Consider the following 23,529-nt stretch of genomic DNA (forward strand, 5'->3'; position numbering starts at 1 on the left):
AGCACTGCATGTAACCCATTATCCCACCAATTAGACAGGCATGAATATTTGGTTAGGAAACCCCACAATTAGCTATGTTATTAATGATGGCTGGATTTCTATTCTCAGTTACAAGCCAAACTTGTATTTCTTGTTAGAGATCTGTTTTCGTTTGTTGTTTGGTTAGAATGACACATTCATAAAAACGCAAGTCAATAAAACTGAAACTGCAAACACTTTTATACCCCCGGCAGCTCACAGGGTCTGCACATGGTATGCATTGAAACAGCAAGCACACATACACACACACACGCACCAGAAAACACATCTATCCAGGGTGCACTGTTGATTATAATGTGTGTGCGGTTTGTTTTGATGCCGTCTGCTTCTGTTCTGCATCCTGGCAGTCGTCCTACGTGTTGCTGATGATCACATGGCCTTTGGAAGCTGATTGAGTCATCTGCTGACTCGGGCACTTGCCTTGTGTGAGATTACTCAACAAGACACTTCCCTCACACGGTTATCTTAGTGGTAGAGTGCTCCGCTAACAATCATGAGTAATGGTAGCAAGAAGAGAGAGAATGTCAGCTGTTGATGTATGTTGATCAGCTGTCCAAATATTAAAAAAATTTAGAGTTTGGTGCTTTTTTTTCTCTACGAGTTGCTGCTTTTGTTTTGGGTGTACACTGAAACTTTTTTTCCTGTCAAACAAAGGCATGAGACCACCAGCTGAATTAGTGTTTCTATCACATACTTATCCTTATAATCTTTCTGTTTGTTTACATGAACATCTTAAAACACACAATCTGATTCCCCTACCGCTACTCAGATTTCTTTGTCTATTTGTTCGCCGCGGCATGTGCAGCATCCTTCTGTTCCCTCTCTGAATCTCTCAGTGTGCATCAAGACATTTGTTCAACACAGACGGGGCTCATTATCAAGGCTTACACTTGATGAGAACGATTCAAATTAAATCCTGGAGATAAATAACAGCGACTCAATTAATCCAGCCGTGATGTACTGTGCTGCTTTCAGGGACACTCTGCTCCCTGAAGGTATCAAAACCTGCTGCCTCTTCTTAAACAAGGCCACCGCGTGGGCCATGTTATGTGCAAATTGTGTTGCTCTCCACCTAAATGGAATGTGTGCTGTAAATTGTGGAAACAACAAGGTCAGTGCAGCTGTCACAATATAAGATGGATAGCAGCGTTTTATGCTTCGAAGCAACGTAGGTGTCTTTGCTGTGCAGAAAAGACAGAAAAAAGGCGTAATAATCGACAACTTATTAAAAATAATAATGCTGATTTTACAGCAGGCACCTCATAATAAACAATGCTATCTGAATTTAAGTTATAGATGTTCATGGGTGATAGATATGGTCAGGGAACTGAAATGCCAATGATTTGATGCTCCAAATGGAGCTGTGACAGTGGAGGAAACATCAGAAAGCTTGTGTGGGCTTACATACAGAAACATGTTGGCAAGAACATTTCATCTCCATGGAAATGAGCATGATTTTTTAAAATTACATCTTATAAGCTTTGTGGGCTGATAATTTGCATATATTTTGGTTGTGGGTCCTTGTCGAGAGTTTACACAAGACAGGGCTATGATGACAGGAAGGAAGATCCATGGAGAGATATTTCATGATTACTTAAAGTGAAAGAAAACAGGCTAACACAGGTTGCGTGTCCTCCCCTCATCAGGTTCAGCATTGGGGTAAATTTGTATTGATTGGCAAAACACACAGAAAAAGAGGCCCTCTTCATCTCCAAAAGAGCTGAGATAGCTAGATCCTTTCAGACTGCTGTAATCTGTTCCCAATATAGAGTACACTGAAGCCTGACCTGTTAAGTATGAGGTCAGGGTTTAAGGGCAAAGGTGACTGATGCCCACCTTATAAAGGTTTCCTGGCCATTTTGATAGTAAAGTTAATTAAAGCTTATGTGTAAATATTTGATAGATAAAGCACACTGTTTCACTCTGAGATGATTGACTCAGCATAGGACAAAGTATCACAAAGTATTCAGAGAGGGAGCAAAGTGTAACTGAAGCTCTCTAATATTATCTCAAAATGTAAAAGGCCAGTTTGAGCCTTTATTGATTTATCTGCTGCAGACAATTTACTGCCATTTGGCAATTTCAGGATGTTCCCGTCGCACCTTTTACTTTTACTTTCATCCTCTTATTCCTCTGTGGGATAAAAGGCTACAATGAGTCCCCTCCATCATTCCCTATTCCTACAGCAGCGTGTCGAGCCCTCCTCAAGTTAAGTTAATCTGTCACAGTTCTACACCAGGTCATTTTGGGTCTGTCAATTTGTGGGCTCTTAAGCCTGAAGGAGTTCATTGTTGAACCTTAACTGGTAGTCACTTAAACAGCCAGTAGTACACTTTGAAAAACTGCAGTATTCGCCTAAAGCATCACACGCAGAGCTTAAATTGTTTTGTAAGTGGCCACTCTACTCCAGCACCACTATCATGGAGTTATTTGACTTGTGCTTGGTACACACCTGAAGTGATTACTGTGCAAGTTAAAGCATGTCCAGCTTCAGGAGTCATACATGTATACTGATTGAGGGAGAAAACCTGGAGTGAAATAATGAAACACTTTCTGACGGTCTCTCAATGACCACTACTGTATGATGTACTGAATAATCAAGACACATAGCAGATGCCAAGAAACCAATTTAAAACGCTGCTGTAACAGATGTCAAGTTTACCTAGTGTTTATGAATAGTCAGCTCCTAAGGCCAACATTTACTCAATTGCCTTTACAGTTATTTTGTAGTACCTAGAAATTGTAACGCCACACTAGTGTCACATCGTTGCTCACTGCAATGGAAGTCTGTGTGATTGAAAGTGAAATTGCAACATGGTGTAGAGAGCTCAGGGAGCGTGTTTCAGTTCCACTCTCATTGCCACGGGAATACCGTCCTCGTATCTGGAGCTCTGCATAACAGCAAAAATAGGACAAACTTGCGCACTTTTATTTTTCTCTTTCCAGCATTTGTCCTGCTCATTCTACTGTGGTGCACTGCAGCTACAAGGAAGTTCAATCGAAGTAGTGACACAGAGATAGGAGAGGAAATTACTGTGAGAAAAAGTAGAAACAAAACCAAACAGGTAACACAGTGGAGAGACTCAGAGAGGAAGAGAATAAGATGTGATTAGACGTGACAGTCGACCATAGCACATGACCGGCCGTTAGCTTAGTGTCAGAGTAACATCCGCATTACAATTAAATTAAACATAACAATATTGTTATTGACTTCTTATGGCTTAATCATTACATAATGTTGAATTTCTATTGATTTGTAACGTTTGAGGATTGTATTTTGCAGTATATGTGGCTGCCTTTGTGGAGTGAACAATGATATAACAAAGTTGGACTCTATTTTAAATCTCCAGTCACGAGTATATCATTTCTGTAGTATACAGGTAATGAAAGCAGTGTTTTGCATTTAAGAGACAGAGTGCGTACATCGAACTGCAATTATGAGATGATATGGTGGAGTGCTGTACTTACCGCCACAGCTATCATGGAGTCGTCTGGTTTCCATTCTGCCTTCTGGTAGAAGCCAAACTGGGCAGCCGCCTTTGCAGACTCGATATAGCTGACTATCAAAACACTGGGCTGTGGGTGGGGAGAAGGGATATGGTAGAGAAAATTAGCACTTTAAACATGCTGCAGGTTACAGACGTCTGGCAGCCACATATGATGACCCAAAAAAACAAAACATGAACATAAAATCTATTCATCTGAATCATATTTTAAACATTTAGAAAGCAAGATTACTTTTTCCAACGCTGGTTAGTAGTCATTGACTGTTATAACTAGGGATGGGCATTTGGAAGAAAACTGCATCTCTAACTTTAATGATCATATAATCCTGTTTTGATAACGGACATTTTTATTTTGAAAGGATGAAAAGAGACTTCCTGTCGATCTTAAAACCCAAGTAAAACCCGAGTAAAACTCAAGTAAGGTGATACTTTAAAGATAATGTCAAGGAGTTCAATGTTTTATGTTTTAGCACCCCCCGAAGAGGCACGAGGTTAGTTTGGACAGTAATCTTGCATATTTGAGTGTTTTTTGGATACAATTGAACCTACTACATGCTAGCAAGGTTTGATACAGTAAGCTAGTTTTGCTCAAATTAATACTCTCGTCTTTCTGTGTGTTTTAAAATTGTTATTGCAATTTTCAGTTTGCAAACTTTAGCTTTATCCAACTTAATTCTCAGCTCATCCGCTTTTTCACGTATGGCCGCAACTGAAAGCTTCGTCATATTTCAGTTCAGTGAGTACTGAGAGATAAGAATTAGAAAAATACAACGATCTATTAAAAATTCCACATAATCGACCAAATTCTTAACGACCATTAATCAATCATTGATTAATTATTCCCATCCCAAGCTAAGACTGACTGTTGCTGAACTATTACGAATACCTTGTGAGGCTCTTTTATTTTGGAAAATGTCTTCCAGCTCACCAAATAAAAGCATGTCTAAGCTGTTGTTTATACCATGCAAAACAGAGGACGTGCACAGACAGACTTGCCCGAGGGAGCTGCCCTTAATTTGCCTCTACCCCTGATATCATCATTACCAGCTCATTGCAATCCCCTAATATAACACCACAAACAATTATGGTATTTTTTATCTGGTATCAAATAACAATTATCGAGTGACTTATGATTAATAAATGTGCAACGAACATGAATGTCAGCAGGTGTTAAAACAGCTGTTGAAGAGGAGCTCCTGTACCGAAGCCAGTTTCTGAACAACAGAAACCTCAACACATGCTAAAGCCTTTTTCTTGAGTTACTGGCATTATTTAACAACCAGTGGAAACCCCCTGCAGATCATCTATAGTTCATTCTTGTCATGCACTTGTATAGTTTTACTTAATGCAATTTTAATAGGCCAGATTATTACTGAAGAAGAGTCATACTGTAAGTGTAATGAAAAAGAGTTTTCAGACATGTACAACTGCAGGACAAACACTGTACACTGAACGCCTATGGTCAGGTAACAAAAGCAGGGTAAGATCTCATGTAATTCCAGCTATGCAACATTACACCTCGTACCCAGCCTCCGTAATTAGAGAGCAGGATTGAAGTATTTTGATCCGATAGTGTCCCTTTCTTAGCATTAAATCTTAATAATGCAGATGATACCTACACTGGTGAAGCTTTCTCAATTGGAAACCAAAAGAGAAACCTCTCTCCATGTTAATAATTGCAGCTTTTATCCAGATCCAGATCAAGATATTAACACATTTTTTGCCTTTGCATTGCAGTGCACTGGATATCAAATGAAACAATGGCAATGAGGTTAAAATCCAGATGTTTACCACTAATTTGAGGCCTACATCTGGTAAATTCTGCATAAACTGTTTTGATTCACATACACAAATGTATTTATGTTTTTGGTTGGCTTAAACATTTACATAAGGTCTTCTGGTACAAAAAGTAATTCAGATAATGTGTTTAGTTATGGATTACACACTACAAAAGCATTCATATCTGCAGCTGCAACAATGGTTCTATGTACCAAAATTTGTTTTTGCTTCTTTGGCCACTGACTTCCACCTAGAACACATTTACAATCCCTCAATTGTGTTAGTCATTCCTTTTGTCATCATTTCTACAATTAATCTATTGAAATTCAAAACTACTTGCTGACAGTAAGTATGTTTGGATCAGTCGCTGCAACACAAATTAATTAAGCTTCATCTTCATTAAAGATAAAGGTCAAAAGAAATAGTAAAATACTCTTGTTCATTAATGTTAATGTCAAATCATCCATCAATTAGTTATTGCACTTTTCAAGATATTGTTTAGGTTTGAAAGGTCATTCACTGCATCACCCAAAGCCTACAGATAGCCAGGTGTATTCCCCACTAACACACAGGAAGATCTGCCAACAAAAAAACACTGAAGGAGCTGAGTTTATGTGACGAAATTCCGGGAAAAACAAACAAACAAAAAAACCCAGTATACATTACTTTAACTGAGCTCAAGCTGAAATAGTTTATAGGGCTGCAGTGGCTCGAGCTCCTGTATTTCTCCTGCATTGCCATTTCCCATGCTCCACCACAATTACATGCAGTCAGTTGGTGTAACTGAAGAAATCCCAGGAGAGCGTAAATAATTACACACAGGACTATGTGCACAACCATACAGGCACACACACACATAATGTTGCCAATTTTCGCCGGCAGCCAGAGCCAACTTTGGTGCTACTATTGCATAACAGTGTCACCACACCAACAAACTCCATTTCTCTCTCTCTCTATTCCTAGACATCCTGATCTCCCACACAGCTGTGGCAGGGCGACGGAACAGAAAGACTACAAGGCTAAGCTACTGTGCTACACGGATTAAGTGATAGCACGTAGACTGAGTTAGCAAGGGTCAGGCTACACTGACCGAGGTCGAGGATAGATGGGATTAAAGGGAATTGTCCTGGTGGCAACATGGTGGCTGACAACAACCGGAGCACAAAAAGCAGATTTACAGTCACCTTGATTCACCTCAATAACCTGAGAAACATGATTCAGTGTTAATGAAGGGAAACATGCTGCAAACATGCTATTTATTTATATGAATGTCATTTGAAAATCTTGTTACCCTAACCCTCCACTGCATCCCTGTGTGTGGATGTGAGCTGGATAGCGCACTGATATTTGATAATGGATCGAACAGATGTGAAAGGTGCGTGTCAAGAGGAAGGAGTAGCTCCCATCGACATTCCTGACACGATCCTTTTCCTGGACGCCCCATTGATACTCATAAGCAGGCAAAGTTCTTAAGAAAGAGGGGAAGGAAAACATGGTCACATCCTGTGTGGGTCTCAGGATACAAACAGTGACCCTGATCCATTGTTGCTACACCTCAATAATATACAAGCTGTGTGGAACGCAGACTGCTATAAACAATGTGCTCAACTGTATGTTATCAAATCAAAGATCTCATCTCCATCAGCATGGCAGGATCTGAGGATGAGAATGGGACTGTACAGTTCACAGGGCTCACAGCAGTACAGGGCTATACTTTGAATTTCTGGCACTGGAAACAGTATTAAATTGGAAATCACCAAACATTTCATGAGCCATTCTGCTTTTCAACAAAACTGAAAGTTGATTATTTGTCTAGGTTCCTGGTAACAAAAGGTATGACAGCTAAACTGACAGCAAATACCTCTTTTCATTACTTTTTAAAGTTTTTGTCAACTCGCTAACAATTTGTTTAATTGTTCTGGATAATAATGTTTCCTCTTACATCTCTCCCCGGCATTCACCTAGCTTTTCTTAGAAATATTTGCATGATTCTCTTGAGAGAGAAAAATAGCAAGTAAAGCATCCATTTCTTTGACTGACTACTGGCTTCCACTATTGCTGTCTAACTGTGTAGTTTTTTTTCTCCCAAGTCATAGTTTAAATATCACCTCTCTCCTCACACAAGGATCGTGGTCAGCTCGCATGGATGACTTATTTATGACACTACACTGCACCTAACATCACAGGTCTCTTGGTTCTACACCAGCTTCGTCAGGGGCCATATTGGAATCAATTTAGCAGGTTGTTTCGGACGTGACAGTGTTTATAAGGCTTCAAGATTTAGTAGGGGGAAACTGTTTTATGAAGTCTTGACATACATCCCACTGATAAAGGCCTTGGCTCCAGATTATCTGTAAAAAGTTATGATACTCTTGTTGAAAAGGCCGTCACAATAAATAGATAAAGACAGCAAGCCAAAATTGGCCTTCAGATAGAGGCCTTTAGAGAAAATATATACCTATCAGTGCACAAGATGTTATTGAAATGCAACTTTGTTTTCCAAGTCAGGATGACATTGTGTTTTTGTGCTGTAGTGGAAGAAAAACTGAAAATAAAGCGATAAAATGATGTGCTCATACATTTGTTTATATAATCATTTAACATTGGTCTTATAAAAGATCTTGACTTAGTGTTGAGCTGTTGCTTGACAGAACATACCGCAGTCAGTGAGTACTTGTTTTGAACACTATTGGAAATCCCATGCTGATAATCAGGTAAACTTTGAACTTCAGGAGCCTTTTGAGACAGGGTGATAAAAATAGATATTTTCACCAAAAGTACAGCATGTCCAATAGATACTTAACCAGTTTACATATCCCTGTGCTGTCAGTGAGGGTTTGTTTTGAACACTGTTGAAAATCCCTTGCTGATTGGGATTTAAACTTTGAACTCGAAAAAACAGAGAGGGTGATTAAAAAATACCTAAAGGTACTTGATTTACCAGTGATAGAATCAGATTGCATTTCCTCTGTCTGACATAAGGCATTCATCAGGTGAATCTTCACTTCCTGCGGCTAAGATAATGAAATGCCACCAAGCCTTTGTCATGAATGAGGTAGTAAATGGGAGGAACGACGCACGTGAAACGCCATTCAGACACAACTTTGTGTATCGCACACGTATACGGATATACTCACACTGATATGATGCGTATTGTCACCTGTCATTTATGTAATAGGTGTTTAGCTGGCACCATTTACCAACACATTCAGGTTAATACATCTTGGTCGCTCGACACTTATGCCACCATTGTTGCTTTCCATGTTTATTAACGATCATTTTAATAAATGTGAAGGGCATGCAGCCAGATTGCCACGCAGTAGAGCAAAACTGTTTTAAAAATAAAATGACGAGCTGTAGAAGCAGGGGTAATCGCGAATACTGTGCGCGATATGGTCAAGATAGCTAAAATGAAAGTCGCTCCGCAGGCTTTGTTTTTGTCGGGACAGCTGAGCTCATGAGTGTGAGTGAAGCGAAGCTGCAGGCTGCTTGACTTCACTTACCCGACTAAACCAGATGCTGAGCTGCGTCTCCGACAGCACGGCGAAGTAAAACCTCTGGGAGCTGGGCTGGATGTGGAAGGGCTCCTCTTCACTCCTCAGCGGACAAAGCAGCCTCCGGGGCCAGCCGGTTAGAAAATACATGACGGCAAACTCCGCCTCGACACTCCAAACAGTGTCGCAATGCCAGATCGTCTGTGCCCCGTATTCCTCTAAAAAGTGTTTTTAATCCAAGCGAGTCATTGGCGCTGTTTGTGTTACAATAAAAACTTTGAATAGGTACATAGAGTCCAGCGTTCACACTGATCGGCCAATCAATCCATGAATGCCGTGCGGAGAGCTCCCAACAGCCGATGGAGCTACACGGCTAGCCCTGGGCTAGCATTCAACTTGAAGCTAATGAGCTATCCAAGGCAACGATTAACTGAAACCAGAACCTTCCAGACCCGCATAACACAACCCAGCACCAAACAGCTAGCGGCTGCTGACAATTGGGTCGATTAAGTTTCGCTCCCGCTGCCGTGTCAATTCTCACGGTGCCTTGACCAGCGGTGTTTAATAACGGTAAAGCATCTAGTTTTCACTCCTCTGTGCCTCACCGTCGCCATCTTTACAAGAGTCTGTGTGGCTCTGCGCTGATTGGCCAGGACGGAGACGTCTGCGTGGTGTTGACATCTGACGTCAGCACTCCGTTATGTGAAACCACGGTTCAAACGCGGTGGCGTTGAAGGCAACGTGGCTCGACTCTGACACCTGGTGGTGTAAAAATAAAATATCTGCAAAAACAAAGCCGGGAAAAGTCTATCAAAAAAGCCTATCATTCCGTCACATTTAAATAATCGCCTAAGTAATTTTTTGTCAAAATTGGGTTTGTTTTTTTTGCCCAAATCATCTCCTCATGACGCCGGCCACCTATGGTAAAATCGCCTACATGCTCAGTTGATCAGATCATCTGATTTTACCCCTTTAAGATAATGGCCTATGTCAAGTGTGTGACTTAAGCGGATTTATTGTGCCTACGTCAAAATAAAATGTGACTTAGGCAATTTTTTAAACATGCCTTTGTGACTTAAGCAAGATATGGTAACACTTTATTTTGAAGGTTTCCACATAAGAGTGACATGAGCGTGTCATAAACATGACATGGGTGTGTGTCATGAACATTAATGACACTTTGAAGTAACATTAATGCTCATGATACTTGTCATGTCATGTTTCTGACAGGCTTGTGTGACTCTTATGTAGACACCTTCAAAATAAAGTGTTACCATATCTTGCTTAAGACACAAAGGCATTTATTTCTCTTAAGTTACATAATTTACACATTATGTTATTACTATGCCAATAGCCATCCTTTGTTACATCCTTTTTGAGTGAAATGATCAATACATGTCATATGTTACACTTGGTGAAGTTTTTTGTGTTTCCTGCAAAACTTTAAAAATGAGTTAGGCGATTATTTTAACAGAGTGACAATTTCATTAATAACACATTTTTAATTTACAATACATTTTGAAAATTTACACTAAAAGAAAACCACACAAAATACACAATGTAAAATATATGTTTTTCCCGCAGGCCATCACTCTGTTAGTGACAGTTAAATCAGTCACTATCAAACCCCTGCTATCAAAACATCCACTGCTCCATTTAAATATCTCTTTTTTTTAAATGCACTTATGTTATATTATGTATTGTCACGGTCAATACAAATCACATAGGCTATAAACACAGTATATGTACTGCACGTAGGCTACTTAATCATTCAGACCATGCATGTCCTTTAATTTCTTTTCACTTTTTGTGTGGTTTAAAACTTTTTATTTTATTTGTTATTATAATTGTCATTGTTAGTCATCTGTGCTTTTTATAGACTATACTTATAAGAGAAATATTTATAATATGATACTAGAAATGAATGTGTGGTACACATTTCGGAGCAGCAGGGAGGTGGCGGTAACGCATGACGTCACTATAGGACGAACAAGTGGAGAGAGCAGAAGAAAAAACGTAACGTAGAAGAAGAATATGTTTGTTTTCTAGTCTAGCCAAAGTTATTGGTCGAGCAAGTCCATCTCATGGTCAGGCTGGCTAATGAATGCTAAAGTTACAGATATACAGTATTTTCAATTTGTTACATCTTCCAGGAATTATTAAGCTGTTTTAAAACTATTAGTAACGTTAGGTAGAAACTTTTAGACTCGCTTCGGTAGGTGGCGCTATAACGGGCACAGTTGTTTGCTAACTGCTAGAGAGGGGAAAAAGAAGAAGAAAAAGCAAAAGAAGAAGCATGGCTGCTGACATGAGATTACCAACTATTCAAAAGCCAGTGTCGCTATCAGCTTCTGCTTTTGACCGAAAAGATCTGGTCGTCCCTGGCGATGTTATCACTTCAGACACCGGCTTCATGAGGTAGGCATTTGGTTGGTGCACCGGTAGTGTGATCGGCCGCTGTGTGTCATGGCCACACCATGTTGTCATGGAGGGAAATCAACTGAAAGAAGCTTGATGTTCTTGTGATTACTTTGGTAAATTAATGTAGGTTTGATGTGACCATTATCACCATAATCATCATTGTCATCATTATGCAGGCTTGACTAGCTTTCCGGTGCTCCCCTAAAAAGATTTTGCTAATTTCATGGATATGAAGCTTCTGTTGATTGCATAAAAGTGTAATTTATGAAAGATTTAGACCTGGTCTCCCGTCAACAGTTATCACAGGAAATCCTCCCACCATTTATGTCTGATATACAATATCATATATCTATCTGTGTTCAATTGTGATAGGGACTCTGAACAGGAAGATAAAACGAAATACATTTTATGATATCAAATCAGGGACATGTCCTTGTTATAGGAGCCCAAGAGTAAAAAAACAACAACAAATAATTGGTGATAAATAAAAATGAAACAATATTCAAACATGAACAAAGCAAATAAAACTAATATTGCTTTTGGTGCCTATGGGTTTTGGAAGTCCTTGACAACAGCTGCTCGCTCATTTAAGTTTTAAGGATTCCAAGTCTACTTACAAACAGGTGATATATTATAAGCATGACTTTTTATTATATGTCACCCTTCTGTGGAATGCTGTCACAAAACATATTTTGGTTGTTTTGCAGCACAATAACATCAAATTGATTGTGATAAACAAGTGACATAATTGGGATACTGTATGTACTATATAGAAAACCTATATTTAATTTAACACAGCTGTAAAATTCTGGAAAACCCTAAAAAGCGCCCCTGAAAATGCATGAAAAGTGCTTGAATTGGACTTTGGAAAAGGTATAGAAATCCTATATACACCTGCTCATTTTTACAGATATTATCCATGATGGATAATTGAACCACCAATAACTGCAATACAGACATAAAAAATATATACTAATAATAGAAAGGAGGTCATAGCTAACTCAGCTTTTTCTTCAGCATATTCCTGTTTGGCTGTATAACTAATTCATTGCTCTACACCTTTCATCCTCAGGGGACATGGTACTTACATTGATGAAGACAACCTGACAGCTTCAGTTGCTGGAGAGGTGCAGAGAGTAGATAAGCTGATCTGTGTCAGACCGCTTAAGACCAGGTAAGGTATTCAGTTGAGACGTTAAGCATTTTCAGTCAAGCAGAAACTATGTAATTATAATTTTGCTGTATGTTATTTCAGGTTCAATGGTGAGGTTGGAGATGTGGTTGTTGGCAGGATCACAGAGGTAAGGCACTGCCACCACATTTCTTCATACTGTTTAGGTGATGTCTGATATTTTAAATTTATCCTAAAAATACATTTGTGTAGCCATTTTGGCTTGTAAGTTGATGCTTGTTTCAAGTATGTGTGTTTTTGTGATATGTTAAGGTGCAACAAAAACGTTGGAAGGTGGAAACCAACTCCCGGCTGGATTCTGTCCTCTTGTTGTCTGCAGTAAATCTGCCTGGAGGAGAGCTGGTGAGATACAAGAAAATGTGATCCTCTGTAATAAGTGTTCTGTGTATTACACTGTTAGTAGAACTAGCATGGGATAGGGAAATGGGTTTGGACAGGAAACAACTTTTATTTACCGGTTAAAATCTTCATTTAATTTTCATTTTTCAGAGGCGACGGTCAGCAGAAGATGAGCTCACCATGAGAGAATACCTTCATGAAGGCGATCTCATCAGTGTAACTCAGTTTGTTCTAATCTTCCATTGGCTGCTCCTTTTTATTATACTGTTACTCATTTATATTTATCTTGTTGCCATTTCCTTTTGCTTTCAGGCTGAGGTTCAGTCTGTCTTCTCAGATGGAGCCCTATCCCTGCACACCCGTAGTTTAAAGTATGGAAAAGTAAGTTATGCAGTACAGCTATGATGATACCCCCCCCCCCCCCCCCCCGAAAAAAATGTCTCAGTTTACTCTATGACTCACTGTTTGTGGTTCAATCAAACAAATCAGAAGGTAAACAAAGGGCCAGGGCATACTCGTGGGTGGATAGTGCTTTCACTGTTGTGGCTTGCAAACTTTGGAAACTTTTAGAATTCCCAAATGATGCACATTTTAAACCTCTCATTTTCAACAATGTCACTAGTCTAGCATCTAATATATACCAGTACAAATTACAAATAGCATTTTTGTACTATAAAATGTAACTTTGTTGCTAAAATAAGTTGGTAATACTTTTCTTCTTTCCTAATTTGATCGAATATCTGTTCCATTTCTATTTTCTCTGACAATCAGTTGGGTCAAGGAGTGCTAGTGCAGCTTTCTCCTTCTCTGATCAAGAGACAGAAAACACATTTCCACAACCTGCCATGTGGTGCATCCATCATCCTCGGGAATAACGGCTTTGTGTGGTTGTATCCAACACCGGAACAACAGCAGGAGGAGGCTGGGGGCTTCTATACCAGCCTAGAGGTGGGAACAGAACAGTATTTCATCGGGTTACTAGTCAATATATCGAATGGATTTAAATCAAGAAGTTAATCTAGTCTTGTTTGGATACCCTTACAGTATAATAGGTGAACAATCTGCAAAGGGAGATGCTTGTTTTTTAGGGGGGATTTTTTTTATCTACTGCATCCAAATTGTATTTCCAAGTATGTATTGAACCTATTTGTTTGTGCATCTCTTCTCTCTGCCCTTTCAGCCTGTTTGTCTGTCAGATCGGGAGGTGATTTCACGGTTGAGAAACTGCCTATTGGCTTTGGCTGCACACAAGGTCCTTTTGTTTGACACCAGTGTTCTCTATTGCTATGAATCTTCAGTTCATCACCAGGTAAGAAGCAATGAAAAAAATGGGATGCACTGTTATGAAAAGTCAATTATCTCAGATATAAACAGTATGTGATTGTTTTATAATTATGCTTGCTCTCATTCATATGTAAAGCAATGACAATAAAAAGTGGACATTTCCATTATGAATTGTGCCATCTGGTGGCCATATTGGAAACCTACAGCAACAACTCATTGCACTTCTCAACTTAGCTGTTCTAAAGCAGTGCGGAACACATTTCATTACTCTTTTGGGCGGGGAACTGATGACTTAATCACTAATGCTTCTCATAAATATTACGTTAGCTCATGTGTTATCACCATATTGTTGTAAAAACATTTACGTGGCACATATTACACTGACAACACTTCATTTTGGTTTATTGAAGTAGACATTAGTTTGCAAAGTTTTCCCTCCTGCTTATAACCTAGCTGGCCAAGACTAACCCAGTTGTTCTATGGATTTCTGAGCAGTCTCAAGTAACTACTCATAGTACACTGAAGTGGACATTATTGCTAAAGACTGTTTTAGAATTTGTCTTAGTAACCAAAAACACCCAAGCACAATGTGTTTACTGTTTATGTTAAGATAACTGAAGGAATTGCACACGTTATGCATCATTCTGCAGATTTTTTTTTTACTGGTGATTCTCTTGTTAGATTTAGTTAACGAAGCCTCTACCTTGTAAATGGTGTTCACCAGGATCCATGTGATGTTTCTTCAGTGCAACTGATTTATAACTCTTTACTTCTTGCTGTTCTCTTTCTGTAGGTCAAGGACATCTTGAAACCAGAAGTGATGGAAGAGATTGTAATGTTGACACAACAGAAGCTGTTGGAACAGGAAGGTTAAAGAGCACCTATCCCAACTATAATCTTGTAACAAAACTCAGATCAAATCAAGCAGCTATTTCACACCTCCTATCTGACTAAACTGGCCTTTTTCAAAGAACCAGTCTTATCCTGTTGTGCAGTTAAACAGCTCCACATGTCTTTTATGTATCAAAATTGATTATTATTGTTTGACTGCTTATGGAAATGATGGGTATTTTGCAGGCTGCAGCATTCAGTTGTTGAGCAGCTGTTCTTACATTTTACAGAGGTATAGTGGAACACTTTTGATAATTTGTGGTTTTGTATAAAAAAACTGTTGTATGCAATACATTTTCTATAAGTTTCAGTACTTCTCAGTGTTATGTGTTTTGCTGAATAATTAAGAAACAAAGGAAAACATGTCTTCATAATGGATCAATGTATGTGTGTAATTTTTTCTTATTAGCAATAACAGTAAGGTGCATAAATTACAGTTAATCTTTAAAATGTTTATGTTTTGAAGACAGTAAATTATATTAAGTTAAAAGGGTTTGAAGATAAGATGTACCTTTTATTGATCCCCTGCTGGGAAATTCAGTTGTTGCAGCGTTACAACAGAAATAGATGCAGCTAAGTATAGAAAGTAACAAAAAAATCAATAACAAGAGATGCACTAAATTAACTAAAATAAGAATAGAATAAAAATAGAAACTATACAGGAGTATTCAGAGACAAAATGGCATGGTGAAGTCAGTGGTGCTGATAAAACTAATAAAGCAGCAGAGTCAACAGAGCTATGTAAACAGATCACACCACCAGACTTGTATAGATATAAATATAAATAATATATATATATATGTGTGTGTGTATATATATATTTGTGTGATTAAGTAGGGGCACTTAGTGTTTATCTGTATTAATATGATGCAAGAGTCAATGTAATGTATTAACATAGTATAATATGCTACATTATGATACAGTTAAGGCTTTGATGCATAGTAATAAATTATACTGAGATCTAGTGGGCTCAAGGGGCCCCGTGTTTGGGGGGAAAAAAAGAAAAAAGCATCTTCATTGCCCCTTTGGTAGCTAAAACATGATAAAAAAGGCCCTCTAATATGATCTTGCAATAGAGAAAACATAATGCAGAGTAAACTAGTGCACTTTACCATGCACAGTACCATACAGGATGCTCTACATGCTAGACCCCTTCTGCATACTGGTGGCCTACTGCATGCAGTTTGTGCATATTTTATTTTTTATTTTTTGCTCCTGTCCTTAAGACAGTTAAGTGCAACATTATATACTATATACATTATATACAATATATGATAACTTAATGTAAGATACAACACAATATGCCATAGATTACCTCATAGAGCTGATATATTATTGTATAGAGTATCAAATATAATTGCTATCATATGTTAAGTATAATATAAATAACATAATATATAAATAAGCAAGGCGAGTTATACAACAACCAGACCAGAAGTTTAAAATAAGGTTTTGTTAGGTTTTCCTTGATCTTATTTTCTCTGCCATGCCCTCTCAGTGGAGTGACTTAGTGGTGCTCTGTCCTCCTGCACTCCCAGCATAATAAACCTCTGCTCTGGTCCCCTGTACTAGCCCACGCACGTACTCTACGTCACACGTCGCCCCACCCACATATTTCTGTAAACCACCTTGCGTATGGAAGTATGGCGGCACCAGCGACACAACTACTCTCTGGCCAAAGTTTATTGCTCAGATTTTCACGTGAGAGCGATGAATAAGTACGCGAACCGAGGGGACGGCAACGAAGAGCTCGGCGACTGTAAACAGAGGAAAGGGCTTGCAGAAAGAGTCGTCGGTCTCTGGCCGGCTGAGTTTCCTCGATTTCTCTTCACCTCCTTGATTGAAGTGCCTCTAGTCCGGGTACCACAGGGGAAGAAACTCCGCAAGACGGGAAGAGTGGACACGGAAGTTTGAAACAAACTCTGGCTTTGGGAAGCTCAGTTGCAAAGCATTCATTTGTGGTGACCAGAGATGTTTTTCGGAGACATTTGAGTGCACTTGTCCGACGTTTATAAGCAGCGTGTTAACAGCGACCCAGCAAGAACCAACTGTTGAGTGCTCGATGTGCATTTAAGGGTCTGGCGCTGCATACCACCAGCTAACGTTAGTTAGCCTCCATGGCTACCTTCAACATTAGCTTGAGGTCGCCAGCTAACCAACAATATCAATGTTTTCTGTAAGTTTACGTTCACTTGTCTTCTCTCCAAAATATTGTAACGACGGTGCAAGTTTAAGAAATTTGGTAGAAGTGTGTCATTTTTACTTTAGTGCTTATTGTTGTTGACTTAATGTTTTTTTTCACATTGCTGTTGTCAAAAAACAAGTTGCATAGGCACAAAGGGCTTAAGAATAGTATTAATTAATGCTCTGCTGTAGCTCAGTGATGTTTTTGTTTTACAACTTTGCATTTCCTCGATGGTTTTATGGTTACTATTTTTGCATCGTCGCCTATAAATACTAAATGCAGTATACTCTCTAGTATACTGGGTATACTGAGACTGTTCCTAATCTGTCACTATAAACCAGGCAAATGGGGTTGTTCACAGAATGATGAACATGTAATATAGGTGTACTGACAACATAGTGAAGTAGGACAGTGACAAATCAAGCCTAGGCATTTTTATAGCAAGTTTAGCATATGGTGAATGATTTGGCACTGAATCTTAAAGGGGTAATTTGCTTGGATTAATTGTAATGTTTGTTTCAACTATAGGATATCCGTGTTTAATTATGCTAATCTGTACTAAACTGTTGTCAAGGTGTTATTTATTTAGTAAGGATGGACCGATTTGCCAAATTCTGGGCTGATATTGATTGACTGTTTAAAATAACAATTTGGCCATAGCTGATGCAGATACCAATGCTTTTAGGTTTTTTTTTTACCATTGTTGTTTATTTTGTTTTTATTTATTGAAAGAAATCTTCATGATAAAAAATACAGTTTTTAAAGGACTGTTTGTTTAAGTCCTAACTAGCAAAATTGATGTAATGCACCAGATAATCATCGGCTGCTGTCATCCTAAAATGTTATCTGGCCGATACAGATACTCATATCAGTTATATCAGTGCATCTCTATTATTAGTATGAATTTAAACCAGCATCACTTGTCCAGTATGTGGTGTTTTTATGCATTTTCTCAGTTTGAAACGATCATATCACTGTAAATGAAATTATCAATGATTCATGATTGTTTTCTTCCCCTCCAGATTACTTTGATATGCCTTTCTCTGACCTGTGAAGCACTCAGGATCCATTAATGCATGATAAACAGAGAAATACTGGAGTAATACGGATCTGCATAGGTGACCCACATCACCCATACTCAAGGAGAGGACAGACTGAGCCAGGGAAAGGGGTTCCCGTCTTTTCCCAATCCCCTCTCGGCCTAGTGGCCAACTGTTGGACGGTGAGCAATTGAGTCCAGTTTGGAGAGTCCCGGCTGCGGCCTGGCACCCTGCCCTTATGGGGCAGCAGCCGGGGAAGTTTGTAGGGGAACAGAGGAGACCTAGTCTGCCGGCTTTCATCAAAGGTGGAAGGAGAGAGTCGTCACGCCATGGGACCCAGCCCTGTAACGTTTTTGCTGTGCACGGTAAGAACAAATATCTCTGAAAAGACCCTAGTAATGTCACTTGTCATTAGTACTTTGTATTTGTTTAATGAGAATCTCAGGCATTAGCATTGCATCATTTAGAGCATCATGTCCTCGCAGGCCATCAACAAAATCAATTCCATAATTAAAACGAGTAGATGCTGAAGCAGTTTTTATACTTGATTAGAAATCACAAGAATATACAGATAGCCTCAACATTTCTCTGGTTGCATCATCAAGAATGCAGCTTGCCAGCTGAATGAAAGATTGTAGTAATACATTTTAACTGTTATAAATAACCTTACCACACATTAATAACAAGCTCACTAAGCCATTATGATGGTATAATGAATCTGTACGTTTGATTGATCACTTGTTTGGTCTTGACTGATTGTCTGTCACTTAATCAATACTGAGTGGGATTTGTTTTGTGATGCTAAACAGGCAGCCTTTAATCAAGCACATGAGCGGTAAGCTGCAACCAGAGAAGCTCTTTCCACTGAATATAAAAAAGTAGGTTAACAATAAGTTTTGGTTTGTACATTTAGAACTATTGATACCCGTTCCATTTACATTGAGTACAATTTCACTTTTCACACTTTCAGGCTCTCAGTATTTGATCATTTCCATAATCACACTGACAATAAAGACCATATTTTATACATGTTGTAGGAAAAATGTAGATGAAAGAAATTATTCACTTACAAGAATTTTGACATTACTTTGAATGAATGTGAGCTCAGAAATTTTTTTGTCAATACAACATTTTAAATAGCATTATAAAACACCAAACAGATTGTGCAGCTTTGAGATATTCCCTTGGGGTGTAAACGGATAGTTGAGTTTTTTTACATTTTTATACACAGTGGTTTTTTGTTACTCGCAGGTATTGATATTGATGCATGTATAGCATAGGCTATTGATCCTGTGGTCGCAGATTTCCCAGCCATCTGTTTGTTACACAGAAATAGAACACAGAACAGCAACCTAAGACCCATAGCATTTTAAAAAAATTGTGACATTTGATTCTACTCTTAAAGTCGTGCAGTGTGGACTTAGAACTCGGCAGAATTATGTAAACAGGGCACACAGTACAAAATAGGTCAGTTCCCATCCTTATCCCATACCCTTGCGAAGCTTGCCTTGATTGAGGAACAGATGAAGAAGTCAGGAACAGTCAAGAATACCTTCACATCTATGATGTAAAGGAGGTGTGGCAGAGCTCAACAGTGGCTCCTCCTGTGTTTATACAGGATGGTGTGCAGCACAAAGTGCTGCTAAATATTCTGGATGTAGGAGCAAACATGCAGGATGTGTCCAACATTCATTCATTTGCAAATTGTTACATATCAGTTTATCATTTTGTCAATAAAATGTCAGAGCATATGTAAAATCACCCATAACAAGTTTCCACAGCCCACTAGCACATCTTCAGATGAAATCAGATGACTTTTCAAAAATGAAGAGATCCAGTTAGATATCATATGCAAAGATACCATTAAAAAAACAATTTAGAAGCTAGTGAAATTCTAGTGAGATTAATTTACACTGTAGAGGGTATAAGTGATTCCTCCAGATAAAATGATAAGTGAAATTGTTAGTGAATGATGGATGATTTTGGATACAGCTATTATTTGTAGCTAAAGAGATACACTTGAATCATGGACCTGCCTGAATGACCTAATCACGCCCATGCTGCACTTCTCAGGAAAACTCCGGGGGAAGGCTAGCATGCTGTTGGCACATAGCCTCACCATACTTTGCAAAGCAATGGTCCAATATCCTTATATCACATTTTAGATAGTATCTAGTATAGGCATGAGATTGCACAGAAAGCCCACTTTTGTAGCATTAATCATAACCCATAGAAACCAATAGTGACATCATCCGTTACTTCACCTTTTGTTTTTACAGTCAGTGTTTTGTTATTTACCAGTTTTGGCGTATGAAAAGGCTTTCATGGTGGTTTACGTCCTATTCTATTGGCCAGAATAGCACAACACAATATAACAAAGGTACAGTGAGGTTCTAACATAAATCAAAGTAAAAAAAACCTTAATATAATATTATTTATCTTTCAACAGCCTCAGATTTGATGCTCAGTAATGTAATTTATACTCGGCGGGATGTTGGGGTAATAAAACAACATAATCTAGAGGTGGATCATAACATTTTTATCTTAAGACATCAGTGGAAAGTATTGCTGAGTTTCATAGAAAATATATTTGTCCACGCAGAACAAAATTTTAGACAGAAGTTCCAGTACAGAAAAATCTATATATTAGTTGAGAGATGGAGCTAAACTGCAAGCTTGTTAAAATGTTCACTTGCCATTGAACCGGATGCATGTGCCATGCATCCAGCTAACTGATAAGTTTACCAAATGTGTCTGTAGGGCTTTGAATGCCTCGGCAGGAATACTTTCCACTGACTCTCTCAGTCTTGCATAACACAGAGGGGGACAGGACAGGGAAGGTCAGAAAAACAGAATGAAAGCCTTTGCCGGTAAATGGATCGAATTTGGCATAGGGTCAGTGACATGGGGCGTTCTTTTTCCCTTTCTGCCCCTTTCCTCCTGTGATGAGCAGGTTAGACTATGAGAGGGAATGTGAGTCATAGTGCAAGAGGAGGGCAATATCAACACATGATTTTATATCCATGTTTTTTTTCTTTCTCTCCCTGGTGAGCTCCAGCTAGTTAACACTCGGTTAGTCAGCGCCATGCTGCTTTCTCAGCAGGCAGGTTCAGACCTCTGCATGCAGCTGCCTGTGTGAGAGACGGAGGCAGTGGAGGGCAAGCAAAGACCTGTCTCTGCTTTTGGCAGCTCTGTGTACTGTACAGCAGGGAGGTATGATCTCACTGGCGAGCTAGCAAAGATCATAAGGAATTGAGCAGAGTAGTGAATTTCTGGAACCATAACTCACACATTGTATTTCCAGCACTTTTCGTCTGTGTGTGGCTGAGAGTATCTCCGTAAGGTGTCCATGGAACACGATAAATCACGGTCTGGTCGGTGCAAGCTGCAGTAGGTTACCAAGCCTGTTTTCAAGAAACACGTCTGAGCACAACTAGGGAAGGCTCGATATCCCTTTTTTAATATCTGATACAGGAACCTTGAGTATCTGACGATTCTGATACCCATACTGTCATTTTCTTTCTCTCATAAACAACAAACCAGGTCGTAATACGTTTGTATAGCTGCATGCTGCTTTAGCTAGAAATATAGAAAATATCATGCTTTTTCCGACCGCAGAGCTTTTAGTAGAATTTGATCGATTGGCACCATTTAAACATTCAAAGTGCAACTTTGTGCAGAAATGAGAGAGTATTTAGAAATAATACTGATTCCAAAAAAGATGGAATGCTGTGAAAAACATAATAAAAATAGAATTCAATGATTTGTAAGTCCTTGCCAGGCAGGATCAAATCCTTGCATCCTAAATTCAATGAAGTTATTTAATGCTAATACTGGAAAAACGTTTTTTTGTAAATATGTACACTTGTTCAGATGCATTCTGTTTTTATTGTCCCAACATTTTTGGAATCGGGAATGTAATTCTAATGTAAAATACTTGAAATAACTCCACATTTAATTCTAAATACAATTAATTCAATACATCAGTGACACAGCAAAAACATGTTGAAAAGTAAACCACAACTAAAGTGAGTTAAGGCAAATGGGTCGCATTGGATTATACTTTTTTCTAATCCAATGATTATTCTTTTTCCAGGTCAGCAATTTCCCAAAGCACAGAAGAAGAGTGTATTTGATCACTTTTTCCAGTCAAATTCTCTCTTGTTTATAATGTTTACTTGTAGATACAAAAATACATTCTGGATTGAAAATATGTCTGTTCAGATGTTGTCATTGGTCATGTTCGTCCACTTATGTGTGCTAAAATGTACATAAATTGAACAGATTCATAGCCATCCATTATTACTATATCTAAATGCTTTCTACTGCAGCTTGTCCCTGCCACACCAGTACCAGTTTTGGATATGAAAATCCCAAATTAATTTAACTGTAATAGAATTATTACACCAAAGATGGCGTAACTATAATTATTGTCATAAGCATAAGCTTTGCCCCCCACTCCCACCCCACATAAATTCAGTATGCAGGAAGTGGAATTGCTGTGTAAAAGTATTCAATGAAGGAATGATTCTTTTCATTTGTTTTCCTGCCATTCCCTGAAAAGGGCTGACGGAGGAAATAGGAAAGCAGAGCGGGATTTGGAGGTTGGAGGGTTCAAAGGAAAGAGGATCAAAACAATATTGTCTGATTTGGAGGGTAACTTAGTCATTGCTGTGCCCACATTTGATGGTGCAAAGGAAATTTGCCCCCTGGTGGTTAGATTTATTTAGGGGGTTAATGTGTTTTATAAGACTACAATACAGTTGTGACCTAGATACCATAGGATAGGACAATAGAATTAGAGTGTATTTATTCTGTGTCGGGTGTGTATGTTGTTTAGCTTATTTCCTGTTAAGTTAGGTAGATATATAGATTTATTGTCCTTTTCCAAGAAAATATGTTATTACAGTTTGTGCAGAGCCTCAAATAAATTCATAGGTACAAATACATCCCATGCATCCACATTTATACACACTTACCCAAGTGTTCAGAAATAAACTATGGCCCAAAGATGCAGTCCCACAACAAAAACTAAAGCCTCAGTCAACTTATCATTGGTGAACACGGTCAGGTACAAATGCTGCAGGTTACAGATGGGAATATCTAGGTAGAAAAAGTCTACCTAAGTAGGAGAGGGCTAGGTTGTGGAGGGCTTTGCAGGTGATGAGGAGACTTGAACTGTATTATTTGATGAATGGGGAGCCAGTTGAGGTTTTGAAGGACTGGGGTGATGTGATGTTTTGACTTGGGCACCGTTGGAGGAGTCGAGATGGTGAAGGTGTGGATGAGTGTTTCAGCAGCTGAGAAAGAGGAGGGTTAATGACAGGCAATGTTTTTAAGACAAAAAAGTTAGTTCTGT

The 23,529-nt window shown here is 38.8% G+C and overlaps 3 protein-coding genes across 5 annotated transcripts in view; 2 read left to right on the plus strand and 1 right to left on the minus strand.

Annotated features, from left to right (window-relative positions):
* The window catches only part of ric1 (RIC1 homolog, RAB6A GEF complex partner 1), a 35,469-nt gene extending 26,064 nt beyond the window's left edge, over positions 1-9,405 (minus strand). For both annotated transcript variants that reach the window (XM_059357414.1, XM_059357413.1), the window contains exons 1-2: positions 8,828-9,405; positions 3,508-3,615 (exon numbers count right to left, since the gene is read on the minus strand). In XM_059357414.1, coding sequence (XP_059213397.1) covers positions 3,508-3,615; positions 8,828-8,968 — 249 coding nt within the window. In that variant the 5' untranslated portion in view covers positions 8,969-9,405. The remainder of the gene's footprint in view (positions 1-3,507; positions 3,616-8,827) is intronic.
* A 1,435-nt stretch (positions 9,406-10,840) lies between these two features.
* On the plus strand, positions 10,841-15,321 carry exosc2 (exosome component 2). The gene is made up of 9 exons (XM_059358107.1): positions 10,841-11,236; positions 12,312-12,413; positions 12,495-12,540; positions 12,684-12,773; positions 12,921-12,986; positions 13,083-13,151; positions 13,542-13,718; positions 13,951-14,079; positions 14,848-15,321. Exons 1-9 carry the CDS (start codon positions 11,115-11,117, stop codon positions 14,926-14,928), a joined length of 882 nt encoding a protein of 293 aa, XP_059214090.1. The 5' UTR covers positions 10,841-11,114; the 3' UTR covers positions 14,929-15,321.
* Positions 15,322-18,158: 2,837 nt separating this feature from the next.
* abl1 (c-abl oncogene 1, non-receptor tyrosine kinase) overlaps positions 18,159-23,529 on the plus strand; it is a 32,352-nt gene continuing 26,981 nt past the window's right edge. For both annotated transcript variants that reach the window (XM_059357998.1, XM_059357999.1), the window contains exon 1: positions 18,159-18,535. In XM_059357998.1, coding sequence (XP_059213981.1) covers positions 18,409-18,535 — 127 coding nt within the window. In that variant the 5' untranslated portion in view covers positions 18,159-18,408. The remainder of the gene's footprint in view (positions 18,536-23,529) is intronic.

The sequence above is a fragment of the Centropristis striata genome, chromosome 19 (genome assembly GCF_030273125.1).
Source record: "Centropristis striata isolate RG_2023a ecotype Rhode Island chromosome 19, C.striata_1.0, whole genome shotgun sequence".
In the NCBI taxonomy this organism is placed as follows: Eukaryota; Metazoa; Chordata; class Actinopteri; order Perciformes; family Serranidae; genus Centropristis; species Centropristis striata.

Excerpts from the sequence above, each read along its gene's own strand:
- exosc2 (XM_059358107.1), top strand. The coding sequence starts at position 11,115 with ATGGCTGCTGACATGAGATTACCAACTATTCAAAAGCCAGTGTCGCTA. Across the intron at positions 12,541-12,683 it reads TTGTTGGCAGGATCACAGAG|GTGCAACAAAAACGTTGGAA; the intron begins GTAAGGCACTGC and ends TGATATGTTAAG. Across the intron at positions 13,719-13,950 it reads GCTTCTATACCAGCCTAGAG|CCTGTTTGTCTGTCAGATCG; the intron begins GTGGGAACAGAA and ends CTGCCCTTTCAG.